This window comes from Uloborus diversus, chromosome 1 (assembly GCF_026930045.1).
Source record: "Uloborus diversus isolate 005 chromosome 1, Udiv.v.3.1, whole genome shotgun sequence".
Lineage (NCBI taxonomy): Eukaryota > Metazoa > Arthropoda > Arachnida > Araneae > Uloboridae > Uloborus > Uloborus diversus.
Genome location: NC_072731.1, coordinates 249,337,485 through 249,362,715, shown reverse-complemented (window position 1 = coordinate 249,362,715; position 25,231 = coordinate 249,337,485). Strand labels below are relative to the sequence as shown.

The following is a 25,231-nucleotide window of genomic DNA, read 5'->3' as shown; positions in this document are numbered from 1 at the left end:
AAACTGCACCATGCTACGGACACACGCTGGTGAGATAAATACAGTTTATCTGCCCGTTTGTTGGCTCTCTCAGCTTCAGCGAGTTGACATCTGCCTCCAGCTCGGCTATTCACTAATCCTGGCTGTGGAGTTCTAATAAGAACGAAACTGCAGTCTCAGGATGTGATAACCGGGCTGTCCAGTATATTGCTTAGCCCTGGCTTAGGGGCGGTAACTTACTGCTAAAAATATCAGGATTACCTTTAATTTTGTTTACACTCCTGAAAAGTTGACAAATTTGACATATCAACTTTTGGCAAACCATAGAAATATATTTCAGCTTGCAAAACTCAAATTTTCTATTTTTTCCAATTTTTCCAGAAAAGGTTTGGTTTTTTTTTTCCAAAGCTTCAAAATTTCTGGAAATTTTGCATCTCTAATAAAGACAAATGAAAAGGAGTTAATAATGTTTAATATTTACTCAATCAACTAATATAATCCCCCTAAATTCAAGAAAGATTAAAAATAATGAAATACAAAGTCTGAATTTTGAGTAAGTATTTTATCCAATTTCATTTATTAAAAATATATATCTTGGGTTTATTAAGATTTTAAAACACCTTTTATTTATGGAGATTTCATTAAAAAAAATTAACAAACTGATAAGATTCAATTTAAATTTTAATTATTCAACTTGCATGAACTCGGATGCTATTAGATTGAAATTTGCAAGTGTGGGCGGTAATATAACGAGCCTGCAAAACCTTAATTACAAAACATAAAATGTATGATGAGGTTGAAAATAGAGTTAAAAATAACAGGTAACATCAACATAGTAATTGAAAACTGCAGAGTTTTACAGAAATGGATGCAATTGCATTTTGAAATATGTAAAAAATTGGAATTGAATGAAGCATAAAAATGCAAAAAACAGCTAAAATTAAGCATAAAATTAGGTCGAATTTTAATTCTTTATTGTACTTCTGGTGCTTATTCTTTTCGTTATGTATTGGGTAGCCAGGTGTATTGGGATGTCTGTTATGTATTGGGCCTCTCTTATAGATTGAATTCTGGTAAGCCATACGTAAGAACAATTTCACTTAAGTTTAGACACATTTTGGTTTCCAAGTCTTTGATTATTAAATTAGACAGATCGATTTCTATCCAAACCATGATGAAAAAATGAAGATCTACCTTCATTAACTGTTTTTCCAAATCTCTGATCTTGGTCTTGAGGTTTTTTATATCTGTTTGGAATCCTTCAATTTCAAGCTTGCGATACCTTTCCATGTTCTTTGTTTTATTTCGCTCAACTTTCAACTGCTCAGTAAGTGAAGAACATTTTGACTATAAAAAGAAAACATTATATGATAAAATGAACAAAACAATGTTTCATGTGCCTTTACTATTGTCTGCTACAAAAATGAGTATCATTATGAGCAAATAACACAATTATATATAAAAAAATTAAAAATATGCAGTAGAAGGCAATCAATTATGTACTGCATTAACTCAAAAAGAAACATAAGTATAAATTTTTATAAATTCCTACCAATTATTATTTTTAAAAAAGGTCTTTTTTATAGCTCATATACAGCAAATTAATGTTATTATTATTCTATAGGTTACATGCTTTTCTACTTGAAAAGAAAAAAAGGGGATCTACTTCTTTTCTTAAGCAATCTAGGGTTGATTGATGTCTTCAGTCTATAGACGTTGATATTCTGATGTATTTGATTCAACTAATTTTTTCCTTTGATGTACGAAGGGGGTTTTTTTAGAGAGGGGTGTGGTGCTTCCTTAATATTTCTTTTATCTTTCCTAAATATTTATTTTATTTTCCCACTACTATCAGCGAAAGATGAGCCATTAATTCATATTGTTGATGTTTTTTGAAAAATTGCCATTAAAAAAGTTTTTTAAATTATTGCTCTGAAGTGCAAAATGCTTCCCATGGTTCAACTAGTAACGAATTATAACCTTTGCATAAATACAGAAATTTTTTATTGTAGCTTGTGTTAAATAATTGATAGAAAATTTAATGTCATTATTATTTCTGTATAGTGTAACAAGTCGATAAAACTATAACAAAAACTGCTATAACTACGTAAAAGTTGATTATAAAAACTTTTCAATTCATATGGCTTCCTTCACTGCCGTATAAATTAATTGCTGCAAACAGGTTCTCCATATCTGTAAGAGGTTTGCAATTGCTTCTACAGTGGTACTGGGAGTATAAATTCAAAGTTTAAAACAGCCTTTAATGTGTTACTTTATTTTGAGCAAGTATTTTTCTAAAGTCTAAAAATTATTTACTATTTATTACTATATTGAATTTCATACAATACCACGAGAAAAATAAATGATTCTGCAAAAATAAATTATACTTGCCTCTAAAGATTGAGCAGAATCTTTTAAAGTGTTACGCTCGGCAGTTAATTCTCTTATTGCTTTCTCTGCCTGTTTCAGGTCAGAACTGGCACACATTTTTTCTTCCTTCAGTTCTTGTTGTACTAGCTTTAAAAACAACAAAAATGTAATGCAACTGCTTAAACTAATAAAATTAAATGTAACAGCATTTAAATTTTCGGGAAGACTGATTCAATAAATTACTTTTTTCACACAAAGATTCACACAATGAAAATAGCTTTAAAATAAAATGAAGAAGTAGCAACAAATGTAACTTTATCTTTCAATGTTATGCATGTAAAATAAGTTTTGTGTTTTTATAATATGCAAATTGATAATTTGGTTCAAATAAATATTTACCTAAAATGTACAAGCAATGAAAAAAAAAAAAAAAAGAAACTGCTTCCATTTTTAATTTTAAAAATCCCAGTAAAAAATTTTGGTCAGAGTGGGTATGCATCATTTTACTTTTTCCCCTAGTGTGAACCCTGGATGTATTACAATCATCCTTTTAATTTTAAGCATTTGTTTACATGTCTATTGAGTATAAGACAAAAAATTATATGTAACTTAATACTGAAACTTCATTTATATTAATGATGATATTTAACTACAACAATTAACTAGAATCGGGAGCCCACAGAAACTGAAATTCGTAAATTAGTTTGGTTGCAATGCAACTTCACCTTGCTTTTCCAATTTCCAATTAACTTTCTGAATCATCAATAATTATTTGTAAAACATTTTTTAGTGAATTTTTCAGAATCTACTCATTATGCATGAGTTTTTAATCAGTTTTCAAGAGAGGTTTGATAAATCCAAAAAAAAAAAAAAAAAGAGAGAGAGAGAGAGAGAGAAGAAAATACTCAATTAATAAATCATTGGGAGAGTTAAAAGTTTTAACAATCCTGTATTCATTTTTTTCCATTCAATGCTCCTTAATATACTCCAGTCCAGTGGTTGGAAAAACTAATTTTTTTTTGTAGCCAACTACAACTACAACTACTTGAGTACAAATGTAGTTAACTACAACAACTACTTTTCTAAAAATGTAGCAACTACAAACTACTTTTGAAATGTAGTCGCTCTTTGTTACTTAAAAATAAATAAATAAACATACACACCATTTAAAGACTGAATGAAAAAATTCAAAATTTTTTTTAGATTGATACATTGGCTCATTTGAACATGGAATATTACTATAAATTATTTCTTATTTCTTTCCTTTACTGAGCTGATTCGTCAATCCAAACATTTTTTACGATTATTACCAATATTCCCTGCAATAAGGATTTAAAGGCGGAAGGAATTCAACCTTCAAATTTTTAATCCTTTCCTGACAGTAAATATTTCATTCAAGAAGTGTAACTCGGTTACTTGAAATTAAGATAGATCCAGTCATAATTTGATTTCAATTTTACATACACATACATATGCATAAAATTGATTCAGATGATGAAAAGCATCTTTTAAACAAAAGAGAAAACTTTCATTTTCATTATAGGAGTTAATTTTAAAAGAACTATATTTTGTGGGAATAAATTGCTTTTGAGCTTCAATCCAGGGGTCCAGACCTGAACATCTTCTCTTTTTTTTTCTTTCGCCCCTGATAAAATGAAATAAAAGCATTTTCTCAATTTTACTGAAAAACCTCAAAAACTCACAATATTTAATAATTGACTTTTATTATGTTAATACACTCAATCAGTAAAAAAGAAAAAATAAAGAAATAGAAAATATCCTCAACGGTACTACTAATTATCCAAACCATGAAACAAAACTAAAAATGCTTACTTTACATCAATGTGCAAGTTTTTAGAACAGTGGGCTCAGGTTAAAACGCAATTTGACAAACGCGAAATGGCTATATAGTGAGTTTTTCTCAAGAAACAAATTTTGCAGCTGACGTGAATTCCTCAGTCGCAACACAAAAACTTTCGGAGTGGAAGCGCAGGGCTTATATCAACTTCTTTCTTGGGTACTAAATATTAATTTCATGTATGGAATTTCCCTTTAGCATCACTAAAAGCCGAAGTCCCCCCACACCATACTAGTCGAAACATCCGATTGTTAACGTACAATTGCCACTGTGCATCTATTTGTTCTAAATATGAAATTGATGAAACAAAATTTCTCATAAGCGGGCTGTTTGTCTAAAGTTTGAAAAGGATAGGAAAAACAGAAAATTTCTGATGAATGAAGAAATGTATAGATTTTCAATGTATTGTAACTAAATGGTGCGTCAAATAAAATTACCATATCTACTGTACAAGTCAGGGTTGGCCGAATTGGACCCAATTGGGTTGGACCCAATGGGTTTTTTTGAAAAAACCCATTTTAGCCACTTTTGGGTTTTTTAAAATTTTCTGAGAAGTTAAAAAAAAGTTAATTTAAATACTTTCATAATTTAAATTTCTTTTTTATTTGTTCTTCATCACAGACAATGAACACAAAAAATGAATTTTGAACTTTAATAGTATTTCTTAACACTTAACAGCATTAAAAAAATACTTCAAAGATTTTAAATAAATATATTTAACTTTTTTCTTTAACTGGTCAATAAATAACTCAAATTATCTTGACTGAGTCCTGTCTCGTCTGATTTTCTCAATATTTGTAGATTGTACAGAGGAAACTACTCTAGTTAAAAGGCTTTCAGGTGAATTATTTCTGCAAACCAACACGTCACAAATCTCGAATAAACACAAGGTATATTTTTAGAAATTAACAGGTTTTTCAAACGGTCAACAGAACAGGATGTACAGTATTTTCATTATCTTCGAAAAAGTTTAATATTTCTTACTCTGTACACAGAAGTAGAAAAAACAGGCAACATTCAATTCAAAGAAATGTGTTGATTAAGCTGGAATTCAGTAAAAACTGATTTAAACTACTTGAGGTTCTACAGTAGTTTTGCATAACAAAATGATATACAATAAAGTAAAATGCAAAAAAAAAAAAAAATGTAGTAATTAAAAACGAACAATAGATTTTATCACTCGAGAAGTAACTTTGCCTTAACTGTTGGTAATAATGAAAACTAAAAAAAATCTGAAACTTCACCATTCTTGGGTTTTGTAGTCTTTTATACTTTTCTTCAGAATATGCTGAATTTTAACTAGTTTTCCAGCTTTTTTTACCCGAGAGACAATTTTTTGCACTTTGTCTATACACTTACGCTACAATAAGCTACAAGTACCCCCCACATTTTCCCTAAAAAAAGACAAAAAAAACCCACATTTCTTTTAAAAAACCCAACTTTAGTTGGGTTTTTTTGGGTTTTATTTAAAAAAACCCAAAAAAACCCTGGGTCCATGGGCTTTTTAAAAAAAAACCCACATTTTTGCCAACCCTGGTACAAGTACTATTGTTGTGTTGCATTTTATTATTGCTACATACTATACGTAACCTACGTACTGTTTCATTTTCGCCATTCTCTCCTCTTGCTTTTGTGCATCCTTAACGTGTTTTTATTCAATAACACCGCTTTTTTTAAGTACAGTAAAATTTCAGTTCTCTCTGTTTAAATTCGGTAACGTAAAGTTAAGAAATGGGCTAAAACTGCTTGAGATTTTTAAGATTCTAAAGTAATTGGTATGTTCATAAAAATTTGTATAGATACCCTTTTTCACTAAGGGAAATATCAACCTAGAGTTTTGGAACGCATCCATCGCCTAAGTTGATATTCGACTGCATGTGCAAATGGCAATTGATATCAAAAGCTTTTTGATTAACGGGCAAAGTTTGTATGAAACGGAAAAATTACCCTTTCTTTCCTTCTAAGCCATGCTCTATTCAAGGCGAATATTGGGGAAATGTGAAAGTTTCTATGTCAAACAAATTAATGACATCAAACAGATATAACGTATGGTGTGAAAAATATGTCAGATATATGTCAGAGGTCAGCTCGTATTTTTCAGTGGTTACGAATCTGATTGGTGCAAGTTTTACATGCGTAAGGCTGGCACTAGTCAGATTCGTTTGAAAACTTTTTTTTTTAAACTTGATTCAAAAGTAGTTTCCAGAAATTGCTACAAACTACGTTTTTTTGTAGAGAACTACTCACTACTCTACTTTTTTTTTTTTTTTTCAAACAGTGAGCTACACTACAAACTACTAAAAAATGTAGCTACTACAGCAGCGTTGCTACTTGTAGCGCACTACTACCAACCACTGGTCCAGTCCTATGGCTTTATGAGCAAATGTACTTCATGAGAATTCCAAATTGAATTTGGTTTTATCATGGCTGCTGAAGATCTTTAAAAAATCTCTGCATGGTTAAAATATATTTTTCTCTTGGTCAAAGAAATTATGAATATAAGGAAGTACATAATAATAAAGATTAAAAAAAATAAATCATAAATATATTTTATTTTTTACCTTCATTTCTGTGGTTAGCTTCCGATTGTTAGCTCTCAAATCTTTAATTTTTTCTTCACACATTTTATGACCTGGTCCCTGTTTGCAGTACATGCATTCATAAGGACCAGATGGTCTCCTTTTATCTTTGGAGATTACTACCTCTGAAGACATAACATCATCCAGTATTTTTTCCAGTTCTTCAATCTCAGCTACTTGTGACACTTTTTGTCTGAGCTCTGAATAAAATGCCATTTTCTGTTTCTCTCTTTTCTCTTCTTCTGATTTCAACTTTTGTTTCAGAGACAGACATTCATTTACACTCTCGCGAAGAAGTTCTTCAGTATCTTTCAACCTAACATAAAGCAAAATCCACAAAATTAATACTCAAGCTTCAAAGATATTCCATATTTCAAAAATGTGTATTTGACAATGTGAAATAATACACAAGTCTGCATTTTACACATAATAAACTACAAATGCAATGTTCAAGCACAGAATCAAACTTTTAAAAAGAAAAAATCATCAAAAACATTCTTTTGAAACAAAACAAGTATTCAACATTTATCGCAATAATTGCAAATCTAATTACGGTAAGAATAATACTTTTTACTATTTGGGGAAAAAAAAGTCTTTAAGGTACAGACATGAAGAACTTAATTCTTCAGTTAAAAGACATTTTTGAATTAAAGCAGGATTGTCATTTCAGAAGGTTGCTTGTGAGCATTCCTAGGTTTCAATCGCATATAAATGGGCAGGTTTTTGTTCTTTTACGGTATAATATTCATTGCGATTATTCCTTTGACCCCACCCCCCCGGAAAAATTTGAATGATCCCAAGAGTGCAAGTACGTCATGGAAGCTAAAAATGCATTTGAGAATGAAACTAAGAGTCCCCCCCCCCCTTAATTTGCTTACAAATAGTTTAAGTGATTTTTTTACATCATAAGAAATCTTGTACTATGAAAATACACAATATTATACTTGTTGCATACTAGCATACATATTAAGTTTCATATGTATATTTGGAGGCTACAAACAACCCCCTTTGTCGAAGGTTATTGCCTTTTATAGATCGAGCAGATTGCCAAATTATATGAGTCAGTTGGATTGTGCTTTGCACGTTACACTGATGAAAGCATTGATCTTGCATTATGTAGCTGAATTCATAGTATCAAACTATGGAAAGCAAATTTTCTTATCATAACTTTGTTTTTCAACTAAAGTTGATGAAGATAGATTGCTCCACCAAAATTCTCTACTGTATATACACTCGTCAAGAAATTTAGGGCAAAAATGATGATAAAAGTTGGGGTTCAACATATACACATGGCCGAATTTTCAAAATTGTTCCCCAAACAGTTCTTGGAAAAAACACTCAAAAACAAGAACATATTCTTGGTTTTAGTCTAACCCTTTTAAACAAACACTAAAAAAAAGTAATTAATTTTTATTTTATTAAGTTTCTTAAGGAAATTTTGAAAACAAGCCTTCTTTGTTTAAGTCGTGTCTCTATACATTAAAAAAACCTAACACCTGAGAAACTGAAAGGATATCTGAGGCAGGCCTATGTCCAGGAGAACCCATAGCACCAGCAGCCTTGACATTCTGTACAAAATTACTTCAACCCTTGGGGGCTGCACTGAGGGTTTTTTTTATTTTTAATTTCAAATTAGTTTTTTTGTAATTATTTTTTTAAGCTAAAATTTCACATTAAGTGTTAAAGGGATTAAAGATTTCCCACACCGTTAAACATTCTATATCGTTTGTGAGGTTACTTTTTTCTGCATCAAATAGAGCTTGTTCTAATTTTTAATCCCCAACAAACAATGGAAGGGGGTTATAAGTTTGACGTGTCTGTGTATCTGTCTGTGGCACTCTAGTGCCTAAACGGATTAACCGATTTTGAAGAAAAAAAATTTGTTTGAAAGGAGAGTAGATCGAGAGTATCTTTAGCTAGGTTGCATATTTGGATGACATTAATTAACATAGACATTAATTAAAAACCTCTAAAACGTTTTTCGGCATTTTTGCAGTGAAAACATAGTTAAAAAATTTTTTAATTTAATACCAAAATAAAGAGATTTTTTTTTCTGCATCTGATAGAATGCATTTGGAACTTCCATTTTTCATAGAATTTGAATTATAACGTTCTTCAAAAGCAGATTTTCAATAACTGCTAGGCCTTTATTCACGCAATTAGTAACCAAATTCATTGTTGGCTGACAAGAAAATTAAAAGCAATGATTTAAAATTTTTATCTGTTTCTATTTAATAGCAAACAAAATACTTGATACTTGACATTGATTTTTAATAGTATAAGGCTTTTAAAAGGATTCTCAATTTTCCCTCTTGATTCTACAGTTGCGACTCCGTCGGAGGTGTTTAAAATTTTTAATTTTCTATGGGAAGGAGAGGGAGATTTTTATATTGTTCCAAAAACAGAACTTGTAACGTGTTTATAATCATTCTTTCTAATAGGCGGTTTAAATCTTTGCATTTGTGAATCTTTGGGTGTTGTTGAGCATCAGCGAGCAGAATGAGTGTCCCTCATCCTGCCTGCTCACCCTCAGCAGAGCCTCCTAGTGATTCAAAACAAAAGTGTACAAAGAGGATTAAGTTCAGCAAAATTGAAAAATGTGTTCTCATTTAATCTCAATTAATGATGAAATAAAAACAAACAGAAAACATTTTCAACTTTTTATAACAGCCAAACTTATATATAATCTTAAATACATTATTTTCAATAAATATTATGGAAGTTGATTTATTTTTAAACTATTCCATTACATACAGAAAAGTTAAGCTCATTAAAAAAAGTTAAATTCATGTGAATCAGAACTAAATATTCAAGAACCATATGTAGATATATACCAGCTATGATCACAGTTTCAATATTTTTAATAATTTTTATGCTTCCTTGTACAAATAATATTGAAAGTGTCAAAGCACGTAAACATATTTAAACTTACTTTTGAGATAGAATTTTTACATTTGCTTTATAAGTACCAATCTGAGCTTCAGCAGCACTAACGGAATCTCTAGTCTGTTTTGCTAAAGTTTCTAATTTATTCATTGTTGCAGATGAATATTCAGAGAATTGTTGGTGTAGGTTTTGTACCTGCAATATAAAAAAATAATTATAAAATAATAACTGAAAATTTTGCTATTGTAAGAGCGTTTGTTAGCCTCTTATTTTAATGTTTCATGCAGGGTATTTTTGGGAGTATATATGCCACATCGTAATATTTATTAAAGAAATAAAAAACTTTATTATATGCACTGCACCTCAAGTTAAACGAAGTAAAAGTATTTTTGTTAGCTGTTTTTTAAAGGAAACTGGAATGCAAATTAAACAGATTAAATGTTCCAATTTTCTTTCCTTTTTTAAATATTTTTGTTTACTACAATTACTAATAGTAAATTATCGTGAATACGGGCAACTTTTCCCACTTCATCTCTTCTCAATAACTTTGCAACTATTCCTAAGCTGTGAAAACCTTTTTACGCATCTAGAATACTTTTAATTTAACTTTTAGAAGAGTTATTATTTTTTTAAACTGTTATTACTCTTGTCAATTGTTTTTTTATTTGGGTCAATGTTAATCTTACGTTTGGGTTACTTTGGTCGAAGGTGGTTTTCCTTATTTAAGATCATTGTATAACTAATTAGAGCCTAAGAAGTGTTCATCGCAAAAATCTCTAGGAGAAAAAAATACATTTTATACTAATTGGTGGATTGCAAGAAAATAAAAATTGCTTTTCATAAACCAGATTAAAAGTTGGACACGTTTAAAATCATTTTAAATCAAATTCATTACATTTTGCTCTTTTGCTTCTTCTTAAAACATTTTATTTTTTTCTGAAATATGGTAAAATAAAAAAAACAAAAAAACAAAACGAATGCGCCCTATCTGTTGTATCTGCTGCATTGGCAATTTATATACTCATTTCTCTTGTAAGCCCTGCATCGCTTACGCCAGAAAATATGATAGAGCGGAAAATTTAAACTTTTAAAAGAAGTATGCCAAATATTTTGCACCCAAAGAATAATTAACAATTTTGAGACAACTAAAACAGCAACATTGATAAAATTTAAAACATCATTAATCAAATTACTTTAAAAGAACTAACAAGCAAAATTTAAATAATTTCTTACACTGAACTCTTCGGAAAGCTCTTTTAACCTTTTAGCTAAACCGTTTATTTTTTCTTCTAAATTCTTGCATAATTCATCATCTTGTAGACATTCTTTACTTTCAACTTGTTTCACTTTTGCAAGAGTTCTGTTTATCCATCTTATTATATCATCTGTAGATGAACGAGAAGTAAGTATACTCTGAGTCTGTTTTGATGAAATGCTTCTATCTTCATTTTCTTTACCTTCTTCTATTTGCTCTAATTCAAGAAACTCTTCAGTCAGTTTTAGCCTAAAACAACAAATTGTTAATCAATTGTGTTAACATACAAAAAGATTAGAATGTAAGTTATATAAAGACTACTAGCCGACCTGGCCAGTCCGGGTCTGCTAAATCACCGATCCGGTCACATGGTTCAACTACGATGACAGAACACATGTTTCGCGTGAACCTTCCAGTACTTTACTTTAAAATATATCACAGACCTAAAATTGTTGCTTTCAAGAGAGATGAAGCCTTCATTGTCCTCTCTCTCTACGTTTTATCTATTCTCAATTGACATATCACAGTAGGAGATTTCATTACAAAAAGCAGAGCTTGCTTTCTTATTGTCCTTTGGCAACAGGTTAAATATTTATTTCAGTTCTCGCTCAACAATAGGTTAAAATAAATATTAATCATTTGGGAGAAAAAACCATTCAAAGTGTTAATTAATTAATTAATTAAATAAGACATCTCCAATTCGATCCATTGCGCTTCGAAACCATGCTTGCCACAACTTAATTACACACAAAAAAATTTGATCAAAATCGGTCCAGATGTTTAAAAGCCTTATGGTGACAAATGTCCGCACAGAAGATTTTCATATATTAAGATATGAAAGTGTGAGAAGTTTTATCAGTAAAAGACAAAATAAGCCGGATTGTCTTTCGTCATTATAAATTAAGCATGAATAACATGGAATAAAACATGTACTACACAAGATTTCTACAAACTCAATTGTTGGAACTAAATGGAAGTCAGATTAGTGGTTCCCAACCACTGGTATGGTGGACTGACACTAGTCTGCAGAAATATCCCGCTGGTCTCCAGAGATTTTTACATAACCCGTGATAAAAAAAGATTTTTCTTCCTCAAAAATTGAAAATTTAAATAAACAAGTTACAGACAGAAAAATAAAGAAATTAAAAAGAATATATGATCTATATAAATAAAGGTGAAGGTGTTATTTTGTTTCTTTATTTGTTTGTACCCGATGGCCAGAAGACCCCATAGCACCTACAGCCCTGAAACTTGGCACAAAAATTCGAACGTGCCCCGGACCCATGCAACTTGAAGCCGAAATTCTAAATTTTGAATTAGCTTTTTTAATGAACTAATTAAGCTAAATTTTGGCTAATTAGGGGTAAAAAATAACCCCACCCCCACAAACATTATATATCGTTGGAAAGGGTTTTTCTTCCCAAACAAGATGATGTTTGTTCCATTTTTCTCAATTAATTAGAAAAGGATATATAAGCGATTTTAGCTAATTTTCAGTACGGTTTCTGGAAAGGTAAATCTCGTGCATCTGTGTTATTTATTACATTTCTATGACAAAGTTACGATGGCTTTGGACAATAAGAAGACTGTCGATGTTGTTTACATTGATTTTCAAAAAGCTTTCGATAAGGTACTGCATGTTGCTCAACTTAGCAAATTAGCTGATATAGGAATAAGAGAGAAAACTTTCATTTAAGTAAAAAACCGGCTGACTGGAAGGAAACAAAACTTAGTTGTAAGGGGAAATTATTCTAATTGGAGTAAGGTTTTAAGCGGGGTTCCCCAAGGATCAGTGTTAAGGCCTGTTTTGTTCATTGTTTTTATGAACGATATTCATAAAAATATTTCTGGGAACATGAATTGTTTTGCTGATGATGTCAAAGTTATGGGGAGTGTAGAAAATGAAGAACAAGCAAATCAGCTGCAAGAGGATCTAGATCATATTAGTGAGTGGGCTGATAAATGGGGTATGGCTGTTAATGTTGGGAAATGTCAAGTGCTACATTTGGGGCATGGAAATAAGTGTACAAGTTATTATTTACAAGGTTCGGTCATTAGTCAGACAGAAAAAGTTACTGATCTGGGGCTCTTAATAAGTCAGGATTTAAAGTTTAGCCAACAGTGCAGCATTGCTAGTAACAAAGCCAATAAGATGCTCGGGTTTATCAATAGATCTATTTCAAACAAATCTAAAGAAGTTCTTCTGCCTTTATATAGAAGTTTGGTAAGACCTCATTTGGAGTATGCTGTTCAGTTTTGGTCTCCTTATCTTAAGAAAGACATTAATGTATTGGAAAGGGTTCAAAGGCGAGCTACAAGGCTAATAAATGGACTTTCTCACTTAGACTATGATTCCAGGCTTAGAAGGCTAAAAATGTACAGTCTTGAGCAAAGAAGAGACCGAGGGGACATGATTCAGTTGTTTAAATTTATTAAAATGAAAGATGTTACGGGGCTGAAGTTTAGCACTGAAAACAGAACAAGGGGTCATTGTTTTAAGCTATTTAAATCTCAGACTAACATGGATATTAGGAAAAATTATTATTTCAGCAGGGTAGTGGAACCTTGGAACAGCTTACCGGAAGAGGTGGTAATGAGCAAGGGAGTAGATAGTTTTAAGAGGGCCATTGATCTTCACTGGGGATTGTAAATTGACTAGGAACCAGTCTAGCTGGGCCCAGAGTTTGTTGCTGGTCGTCACTTTTGTATTTGATTCTAATTGAGCCAATTTTCAATGCTTCTCTTTCGAGAAATTGCTATAACACTAGGTTCACTTTCCAGACAATTTTCAACTATAACATTAGGTCCATTTTCCAGACAATTTTGAAGGAAGTTGCCTTTTTTGCTTATGAATATTTTACTGTTATTACTTTATTTCAAATTCATTGTGAGTATGTTAATTGATTTTATTTTCAATTAGAAAGTCGCTTGGTGAATTTAGTGTGAATTATGGAGTTTTTTACATTTGAAAGCTACTGCAAATGTAATTTTGATATAATTTGTTTTTTTCTAATTCAATGGATTTTCTTTAAATTTTTAGCACAAGCATCGCTGTGCGGGTACTGTTAGTATATTATATAGGAGAGGAACCCTCCCATCAGAAGCTCAAAAATTTTACGCTTAAGGTTTGTTTTGTCTTCATTTTGAGCAAAAAAATAAAACAATAAATAAAATCCATGTGTTTTGTTTATTTTTACTGCAATTGAATGTAGTTTTGATGGCCTTGGGCAGTTCGTTCAAACATTTTGATTTCTTTCTTATTTGTACTCTGCATGGTACATGTGTGCACACAATGTCAGCAATAACATTTGAATTTTTTGGTGGGAGGGGGTAAAAGTTGATTGACGGATAAGTATATGTACCAAAATACAATTCATTTGTCATGGATGTAACAATAATTCAAACATCTCGTCAAATACTCAATCAAAGTTCCCTGGCCATGTTATTTGACACCCCCCCCCTCTCCTGTCAGATTTATTATGCATTATTCTGCTCATTTTAATGAAGTAACAACATATGCTTTCCATTGTTTCACAGCTTCACTAATTTAAAGCTCATTAAAGAAGAGTAGCAATCTTTTCATAACATTATGAGCCCCATGGACAAAAATTAGGCTTAATTTTGTAGTGACCGGAGGACTGATTTTTTATGCAAAAAAATAAATAAATCACTGGTCCATGAATTTTTTTCACTTAATTTTACTGTCTGGGTCAAAAAAAAAAAAGAAAGAGAAACACTGAGTTAGATAATGATACATAGATAGTTTGAAGTTATGAATCTTTAGTCTCCAATTCTCCAGTTGAATGTTCTTAATTTTAGATAATGAGACTGACTCATTGTGTTGCCATATTTTTAAACTCCTCCCAAGTTTCACCTTTTTTTTTCTTACCAGGAATCATTGAGTAGAAACGTTTCTAAATAGGGATACGGATTTGAAAACATTGTTTTACTATTACGTGCTATAACAAGATTTTTTTAAATACAGGTAAGTAAAATTAAAAATACCATGTATGAGAAATCCAGCCGAATTTCTGAAATCAACATGGATATTAATTATTTATGGACACAGCAGTAAAAACACAATAACGCAGAAAAAATTTATTAAAAGTGAAACAAATTTTAAATTGTGGCCTTTACTTTTATATGCTACTTAGAAACTAACAAGCAATGATAAAATTAGAAATTTTAAAAACCCAAGACGAGTTGCAACTGTCGAATCAAGAGGGAAAATTCAAAATCCTTTTAAAAGCCTTACATTATTAAAAATCAATGTCAAGTATTTCATTTGTTATATAGAAACTGGCAACAGATAAAAAATTTTAAATCATTGCGTTTTATTTCCTTGTTGGCAACAATGAATTCTGTTATCAATCGCATGAATAAAAGGCTTAGCCGTTATTAACATCTGCTTTTAAAAAACGTTATAATTTGAATTCTATGAAACATGGAAGTTCCAAACACAAAATTTGTAACTATGTTTTCACTATAAAAATGGTGAAAAACCTTTTAGAGGTTTTTTATTAATATCTTTGTTAATTATTGTCATCCAAAGATGTAACCTAGCTAAGAACACTCTCGATCAACTCTCCTTCCGAACAAATTTTTTTTTTTCAAAATCGGTCCATCTGTTTAGGCGCTAGAGTGCCACAGACAGATACACAGACACGTCAAACTTATAAACCCCTTCCTTTGTGTGTCAGGGGTTAAAAAAGACTGCAAGCTTAGCAATACCCAGATTTTCTTTTCTTTCTTTTCATTTACTTTTTATATTTATTTTTTTCAATATTCAGCAACACATTCATTAAATGTAAGAAGAAAAACTCCTTTCACAATAAAAAACATTAAAAAAAAAGATAAAATGAGGTGGGGAGTTAAAACTATGCTTTACATAAAATAGTTTCATTTCAAAATCATAAATTTCATGAAAAAAAAAAAAATAAATAAAAAGACAGAATAAAAACTTACTTGCTAGAAAGGGCCTTTAATTCAGACTTTCCTACTCCAAGATCTTCTGCCTCACTCATTGCATTTTTATAAATTTTAATCAGTTTTTCCAAATCTTCTGATGTTCCAGTTTTAGCCTAAGTTTAAAATGAAATAAAAATATATGTCAGTTGCACCTAATATTCCAGCTCAAGAAAGAGAAATTAGAAGAATTAAAACCTCTCTTTTATTATTGCATTCATTTTTTGTTCACGACTTGCATAAATAAATTAAAACATAAAATAAAACCATGAATATATTGCAAAGAATGGAAAGAAACATATGGAAATCACTCATGAAGAGAATATTTACACCAGAGGTATTCAATCTTTGGCATTATAAGGAACAGTGGTGCAGCAAAGAGGAGGGGGGTCAAAACACCCCCCAGAGGCGTTGGTTTTAATACTATTGCCAATCCTAATGCATCAGTTTATATACATGTAAGAACTGTTTTGATCAAGTGCACCCATACAGGGGGGCAAGGAGGGCTCAAGCCACCCCCCTTAGAAATGAGAACTTCCTTTCTTTTAGTGTTTTTTTATTTTCAAAAATGCATAAAAATTTCTTTTCCAGCCATTAATGAATAAGCTACTAAATTGTCAAATTTTAATATCTCTAATCTGTAGGGTCTGGTGGGGTAAAGTGGTCATAAAATCGTAGGTTTTCAACTTGGGTGAATAATAAATACAATAAATTCTTTAAACACTTAAACTTTTTTTGTTTTTATTTTACATTGCAATATTGAAGAACACGGTACATTGAGTTTTGGGAAAATAAATATTGATTTAAGTAGCTTTATAACCCTTTCTTTTCCCTTTGTATTTATGACCACTTTACCCCATGGGGTGGGGGAAAGTGGTTATAGCATGGCTTAAAGTGGTCATAGTTAAAAATAGATGCAAAACCATTATAAACAACCCTAATATTTGTATATTTCGCTTATTTTTATAGTTACAAGTATATGCACAAGCATATGTGAGTATACATGAGTATATACGTGTCGTGTAAACATTAGTAAACACGTTCATATATGAGTAGATACATGTATGCATCAGATACATGCCATGCACGTGCCTACTCAAGCATATACGTATATATAAGCATGTATATGTGATAAGCTACAGGAGTGTATGCGTGTATACACGAGTATATACGTGTCACGCGTATGTACGGGTGTATATGTGTGTAAACGAACATATGAGTGTATGCACTTGTATCTTGAGTATATACGTGCATACATGAGTATATACGTGTACAGTAGACGTATACACGTATATATAAGTGTACATACACAAATATACGGGTATACACGAGTTAATTCGTGGATACATCCAGTGTATGTTTGGGGGTACGTGTCTACTCACATTGTGAAGCACGCGTATACGTATGTATACGTGCAAACATGGTTATATACCTGTATAGACGTATATACGTACATTTACGTGTATACACAAGTACATGTATGTATACACGAGTATACAAGCTTATATAAATATGTGCCTACAGAGTGAAAACAATATCTTGGACAAAAATCTAAGGGGTGTGAGAGGGGAGGATAAGAAGCAAAGAATTATAAAGAACTCACGTTCGCTGACGCGCTACTTGCACACAATGCCAGAAACTGATGGATGCTAAACAAATCAACAATTTGTTACACAAAGATGATTTTGCCCAAGATTTTAGTTTTTAAGAAATATTTAGAGCAGTTGTTAAAAGTTACAGCCTGTAGCTCTAATACAAGCATCGCAACAAAGGCGCATCAGCTGATGAAAGTTTTTCAAAAGTCTCGTTATTGTAACAGAGCGTGCTTTGTGATTGTGACGCACATATATCACAGCTGCAGGCCGCAAATTTCATCAATCGCTTTAAAATTTTCTTGAAACCTAAAATGTTGTGTAAAATTGTCTTTGTGTAATAAATTTTCTACCAGTTTTGCATCCATCAGTTTCTGACTTTTGCGTTCATGTAGCGCGTCAGTACTGTGTTTGTTTCCTTATGTGATTCTTGCTTCTTATCCTCCCCTCTAACTCCTTTTAATAATTTGCTTAAAAGTTTAAACTCATCCTGTATACTTGTATATCATATGTTTGTATGTAAGTGTCTACTCGAGTACGTACGCGTATATGAGTGTCTACCTGAGTATATAAGTATTTATATATATATAAACGAGTATATACGTTATAGTCGAACGTATATCTGTATAGAATAAAAATACTTGCAGATACCCATATATGTATTTATTGGTGCATTTATGTGAATACGTCTATATACGTGCCTACACGAGTATATGCGTATACTTACGCATATACTCGTATATTTAACTCCATTTACTGAAAAAACAATATATATTAAGTGAAATTAATATTTAATTTATATCTGCCTTATACTTAATGATCAAGTGACATTAGAAGAACAATACTTGTTAAGCCTAATATTATGACCACTTTACCCCATCTTACTAAAATTGTTCTAAAAAATTATCTAAAATAGATTCAGCTAACTGCTAATGAGTAAGAGTTCTTGAGACATGTAGGAAGCTTCCTATGCAGTCAATCTGTTCATAATTCTAACAAACAAAATTTCCCAAGGAAGTTAAAAGAGGTCTTTAGATTTAAAAACTTTTCATTATGACATAAAATATTTTTTTTTACCGAATAACATTTTGCCAGTTGTAAAATTTTGTACTCAAAATGTAGTGTCTAACTACCCTACTCTATAATAAAATTTTCACATTCATTCGAACATTTATTTCCAAGCTATAGCCATTTATTTGACGACTGACCACTTTACCCCATTGACCACTTTCCCCCACCAGACCCTACTGAAATCGGTTTCCATGGGGAAAATATTCTGCTAAACCATGGGGGAAATTTTTGAGCCCCCCCCCCCATTAAAATTTTGCATATGGGCGTCCTTAGTTTTGTTTTTAAAAATAAACTTCCAGAAGGTAGTTCTGGTAGCACTAATGTAGGGAACCTTTGGAATTTACTGCTTTCTTGAGGAACATCTTGATCAAAGAGAATAAAAAGTAGGATAGCAGAGCTTTATCCCACCCAAAAATTAGAAAAATACTACTGCATCTTTATTGTACGCATTACTAAGCAAATCCTTAATAAACATCTAAACAATCCAAGAAAATTGAAAGAACATATTTTTTTTCACTATCTCTCATCTAAATACTTTTGGTAAACGGCTTTTGTAGTCACTATCTTTTAAAAAGAGTGTCTTGAAAGTGACTACAAAAGGAGAGAAAAAGAAAAAACTAGTAAAAAAAGTTTTACTTGGTGGATGCTCTATATTATTTATGCAATACTAAATTCATTTTCTTTAAATAAAAGAATAAATAATAATAAGTCACCTTTGGTCCACATGCTTTTGAATGCTTGAATACTTTATCTTCTGCCCTTAGCTGAGTTGTAGGGAATGCCTGGGATTTGAGCTGAGAGCAATGTTCAGACGGTAAGTTTACATACATCCCTTTAACATGCTGTCTAGGAAAATCCGATGCAGTTTTTGTCAACTCTTCCTCCAGCTCAAAGCATTCTGGTGTTGAATTTCTAGATTCTTTATCTCTTTTTGACTGACTATGAACATTTGAAAAATTTGCCGATTTTGAGCGAGACTCTCCTTTGTCAAAATTCCTGCCAGAGTTTTGTAGCTGCTTAGGAACTTTCTTTTCTTTCATAACTTCATAAGATTTAAGAGGCAACGCACCTTTATCAACCCATTCAGAACTTAAGTTCCTAACAATCTTTGGTTCTAACTTTTTTTTGTCCACAGAATATGACGTTCCTGGCACATCTATAACTTCAACAAAGTCACTCACCTCACACTTTAACAAAGCCTTTTCGGTAAGATTGATGGCTTTCGAAATTGAGCCACCGACGCATTTATAAGTGTTAATAAGTTTTTTGAATTCAGCTGCATCCTTCAAACAACTAGTAGGACTCTCAGCTTTTCTTTCCTTTCCCGGAGCACACTGTAATTGTTCGAAAAACCGAGATCGATTCAAGTTTAAAATAATTAAATCAGCTTCTGTTGTACTGTTTGCAAGATCTCTTAAAACATCTTGTAAGTTATCCATCAGCACATTAGGCACTATAGATTCGACTTTCTCAGCTCCTCTAGACTGTTTGAAAAAGTACTTATTTGCCAAAGCTTTTTGCATACAGTTAACATCATAAGTCAAACGAGTGCATTGCCTTGCGTAAGTCTCAAGTTGTACAATATCTGTATTTTCTGCATAGTCTGGGAGGCTAGAAGGTGGGACCTGAGAACTGTCCAGAGTTTTCAAAAATATTTTAGTGTTATGAATATTATTCAATATGGATTTGAGTTTAGAAAGAATTTTTGACAGCAAAATTAAGGATAAATGCATGTCTTTAAAGCCTGAGGCAACATCCGAGATGGATTCAGTGCTCCCAGAAGATTTTCCTCTAGAAGATCGAGAACTAAGGGGTTCTTTTTGGCCATTACTCTCTATACCGTTATCTTCTTTGTCTTTCTTCTTGGCAATTTTTTGTTGATTTTCCAGCATTTCAGTTTCAAGCTTTTGCAATCTACAAAAAATAATAACTCGTAAACAACATATTTCATAAGAATATAAACCTAATTGTAATTTAAAAAAAAAAGTTGAAAATTGCTCGTTTTTTAGACATTTGATTACAATGTTATGCTTTTCTACCATTTTGTTTTCACATTTCTTGCATTAAAAAAAATATTTTTATAATAATCTTGTCAAAGAGTTAAGTTCATATAGAGTATAATTGAATAAAGAATATTCACACAAATTTTCAGAATGATTGGTCCAAAACCCTTTGAGCTAGAATGCACACCAGTTGAAACAAAGTTGTTTCGAGAAAAACGCATTTGAAAAAAAAAAAGCTCTGAATGTTTTCGAATCTCCCACTCACCCCTCCCCAGTAAGTGCTCATAGCAACGGAACTAATTAGAATTTTTCCTTCAAATTTTGGCAACATATTCTTGAATAGTTTTACTAACATTTTATGACATAAAAGAGTCGATTTTTTGAGAGGTCTAAACTGGTTTCCCCCTTAATGCTATTAGTTGAGAAAATATACGGTTGAATGCGGGTGAAATTGCAACAGAAGCTTTTTTGATGGTTTTAGGGTTAGTAGTTGATACTGAATAACATATCCAAACTCGGACCAAATTGGGTCACGGGAATACCCTAAAAATCAGCTTTGAAAATGGGGGGCTAGTGGCAATTATCTTCAACATAGGTAAACTAGTATTCTTCTTTAAAAATATAACAAAAATATTTAGCATTCTCAATTGTAATAATTATAGGTTAAAAGCACCAGTCAATGGTTAAGTTTTAAAAAATTAGATAGAACCTCAGAAACTCAACACTTGGATAGCTCGACCATCCCGGTAACTCGACGCAAATGTTGCCCTCTCTAGTACAATGCTATATCTATATATGGGTTAGAAAAAAGGCTGCTCTACATATGTTAACAAAAATCCACAAAGTCAGGTACCACTTAAACCAGACTCAACAACTTCAGGCCCACGGTTCATATGCGGCTCACACTGCAAACCCATTCGACCTTTAAAAAGGGATTTCAAAATGGCATAAATGCTTTTCTCAAATACGACTAATATAAATTACTTTATCTTTTCATGGTGTAATAATACTTTATGTTCTTGTCAAAGTCTGAAATTTGTAGCTTTCAGAACTTTGCCCCCCCCCCCCCCGCCTTTTCTTGAAGAGGTACGCATGGTTCATAATAACACATGTCTCTTATCATTTGTCAGAGTCAATTATTCCCACAATCAACTTTTCCAGGTGTATTAATTTTTTCGCCAAAAATATTTCAATTGCAAAGAATGATTCTGTGCGAGCAGCTCAAAGTGCTGTTATAACCAGAGTTTCCCCATTAAACTCTCGTAAAATCCGGAACATTGCATAGATAAAATCGGGACTTTGTGAAAAAAGTGACGTGAAATCCGGAGTATTGTGAAATCCGGGTGTCGCGATAACGAGGTTCCACTGTATAACAATATTTAAATTTTTCATTTCAATAAATATACAAATCATACTAAATTTAACGAATACAATACCCAACAAAGACATTTTTACAGAACTAACAGTGAGAAAAATGGATTGTACTTTTTTTTTTTTTTTTTTTTGAGTACATACTTATGCCGAAGTTTCTTATTTTCTTCTTCATCTTGCTTGATTCTTTCCCTGGCGCTTTCTAATGCACGCTTACAATCCTCAAGAACAACATCTGCTTTGTTTTTGGAAAGTTTGATGTACTCATCAAGCTGAGACTGTAGTGATTTAACCTGAAATGGGATAAAGCATAATCAGTTACAGAAAGCATAAATACCTAAATGCAGGGTTTGAAACTACCATGATATTTTCGAAAATATCCGATATTTTGATAGATATCCGATATTTTAAATCTGCACAAACTAAAGTCTTCAAAATGGTAAATACATCCACAAATTACTCTTTATTTTCTTATATTATTATTACAATATGCAGACTTAAAGTTAAAGTTTCTTTCATCATTTGTAACCTAATATTTAATTGACACTTTTATCAATTTTAATAGAGTTAATTTAGCTTTTGTTGTTTTGCTCATTTTTCTTCTGTTAGTTACTTTTACCCAGTCATATGATTCAGAAATAAAAAAATGCATTAGTAGGTGCACAGTCATAAGTCATTTTCTTTTTTCTGACCAACATTTAACTAGGCACTTTTAATATGAATAAAAAATTATTACATTTCTAAAAATTTTATGAATATAAAATACAACTTAACGAAGGAATATTATTTTACTTTGTTTTTTTTATGGTGTATTAATACTTTATAAAAATATAGTACATAACTTTTTGGTTATTTTTAATAAAAAATTAACAAAATTACTATGATTAATATAATTTTTCTATTGAAAATACCGTGATTAAAAAAATAAATATCGAGAATATCAAAATATCATGATATTTTCAAAATAAATATCAGATATATATCGTGATATATATCGGCGAACCCTGCCTAAATGCATAGCGGTATGAAAGACAAATACTATACAAGATAAAGCTAAATAGCAGCAAGCTTCCCTGCTTCAAAAAAAAAAGAAAGAAAGTCAGAAATTTAAATCTAAATATGCAAGTGCTTAATGTCCTTGCTTTTTTTTTGATTCAATTTTCAACCCCGACCCAATTCCAAAAACCACAATGTTTTAAAATCAGTCAAACACTTTGAGTGATAACAGGAGTTAAAATAAGCAAATAGCTATACTATTGATAAAGTAGCCTCTTTGTAAATGTAAACAGGGAAAAGCCCCAAAAATCCTAAAAGCAAGCTAGTTTACTGAACAGTTTGGTTTCACTTGATGGCTTCTGGATATCTATTACCGAAAGCAATAAAACAAATTTAATACTAAGCGTCAAATCAGAGGATATCGACTGGGCTTGAATAATATGTTGTATGGCAGTAAAGACATTGTTGGACTTTTTTTTTAAATAGATCAAAACTTTCCTTAAAATATTACCATTAAAGAAAAATACTGGTCAAAACCAGAAAAAAAAAAATACATAAAGGCATTTCTAAAGCGAGAAATCTCCTAATGTCTTTAAAATACTTAATAAGGATTTTCTGTGCATTGAAGTTTAATTTATAAAAGTCTTCAAATTTCTTTTTAGATTACAAAAAAAAAAAAAAAAAACTATATTTAGAAACAGGAAGTACAAACTATTCAAAAAAAAAGATTTATTTTAAAATTTTATAATGCTATGAAATACACATACCTGTTCCTTTAGATATTTATTTACTAAAGTCGGAGATGAGGAAATTCCAGTACCTGAAAATCAAAACATTATAATAAATTAGCTGTACAACTTCAGCAAGAATAGATTCATAAACCGATGAAAATCATGAGATAGGTTTTTGCATTTACATAATGCTTTTTTACTCTTCAATGTGTTGCAACCTAAAACAATTTGCAGTAAACATTTACAGGGTATTTGCTACATTTTGGGTTTTGAAATCTGACTTTCCATGACTTCTGCTCGTAACCTTCCATGACTCACAGAATGCAATTTTTCCAGAAAAAAAAACATCATTTTTCCACAAAAATACCTCAATTAGTGCTTTGTGAAAGTTAAATTGCAATCATCTGAGCTAGGCTTCGGTCATATGTTTCTGAAATTTCAAATTAAAGTGAAATGTAACTAGTTCAGCTACTATTATAACTAAAAAACAATTTACGCAACAATGACTGATACACAGGAAATAATTAGTTTTAACTTAATTATTTTACTAAAAAGAACATACATTTGTAAATCTAAACATTTTACAAATGTTTTTAGGATTCCAATAAATTAAACAAAATTGTAAGATTAGGTAAGAATTTACAAGTAAACAAAATGGTTATTTTTTCTCTGAAAAATCTGATATAATACACAATAACTTTTCAATCCCTAAAAATACTGAAAAAAAAAAGTTTATTGCAAAAGATTTTTCAAAATAAAAGAAGTTGCAAACTTGCAGCAATAATGATGTAAAACTACTGGTGAACAGCAAAACATTAAAACTTGATTTTTATTTCTTTTTTCTCTTTTGATTTTTTTAAAAAATAAATATATTATTTTATAAACAAATAATGAATCTATATATGTTTTATGTATATATATATATATATTTTTTCCAAAGTAGTTTCCAGAGTAGTTTTCCAAAAACTCTGTGACTAGCAATAATTTAGTAATTACTACAACTAAGTTAATATTAAATAAAATAAAAAATAATCAGAAAAAATAATATCTATATAAATAAAACAAAGAATATACCACATGCATGTGTGTGTTTATGTATGTTCCTTATACAAATCCAGTTTACAATGGATTTTGCCCAAATTTGGCAGGGGGGTACTTAAGCACCCGAGTAGGGGTGACCAAAAAAGTACTGAACGAGTCAGTTTTAATTTTAATAAAGCAATAAAAACAAATATTGCTTTAATGGTTTGATGTTTTTTTCCCCCTCTTTCTTGTTCCAAAATTTTTGTCACGGGGAAAATGAAGAAAAAAATCTATGCATGGCAAACATAACATTTTTATCAAAGACAAAGATCAGTTACTAATGTTTCTCTGCTCATAAAAGGGAAGATATGTAGCTTCTCTCAACCCTCACCATGCAACAAAAATATTCATTTAGAAATTGTTCACGAAATTGCAAATGAGGGGGAACACCTGGCATCAAATGCTTGCATATATCTCTTCCTCCCCCCTTTCCCTTTGATCAGGCACCATGAGTACAATAACTTACAGTAGATACGCTGCATCAGTATAATT

General features: G+C 31.1%; 1 protein-coding gene across 1 annotated transcript in view; it reads right to left on the bottom strand.

Moving 5' to 3' along the window:
* Positions 1 to 1,035: 1,035 nt before the first annotated feature.
* Positions 1,036 to 25,231, bottom strand: part of LOC129219855 (putative autophagy-related protein 11) — a 46,232-nt gene continuing 22,036 nt past the window's right edge. Inside the window, exons 5-13 of the mRNA XM_054854170.1 lie at positions 23,693 to 23,745; positions 22,074 to 22,222; positions 19,269 to 20,469; positions 15,893 to 16,008; positions 10,906 to 11,176; positions 9,719 to 9,867; positions 6,769 to 7,102; positions 2,371 to 2,496; positions 1,036 to 1,326 (exon numbers count right to left, since the gene is read on the bottom strand). Of these exons, the coding sequence (XP_054710145.1) occupies positions 1,036 to 1,326; positions 2,371 to 2,496; positions 6,769 to 7,102; positions 9,719 to 9,867; positions 10,906 to 11,176; positions 15,893 to 16,008; positions 19,269 to 20,469; positions 22,074 to 22,222; positions 23,693 to 23,745 (2,690 nt within the window). The remainder of the gene's footprint in view (positions 1,327 to 2,370; positions 2,497 to 6,768; positions 7,103 to 9,718; positions 9,868 to 10,905; positions 11,177 to 15,892; positions 16,009 to 19,268; positions 20,470 to 22,073; positions 22,223 to 23,692; positions 23,746 to 25,231) is intronic.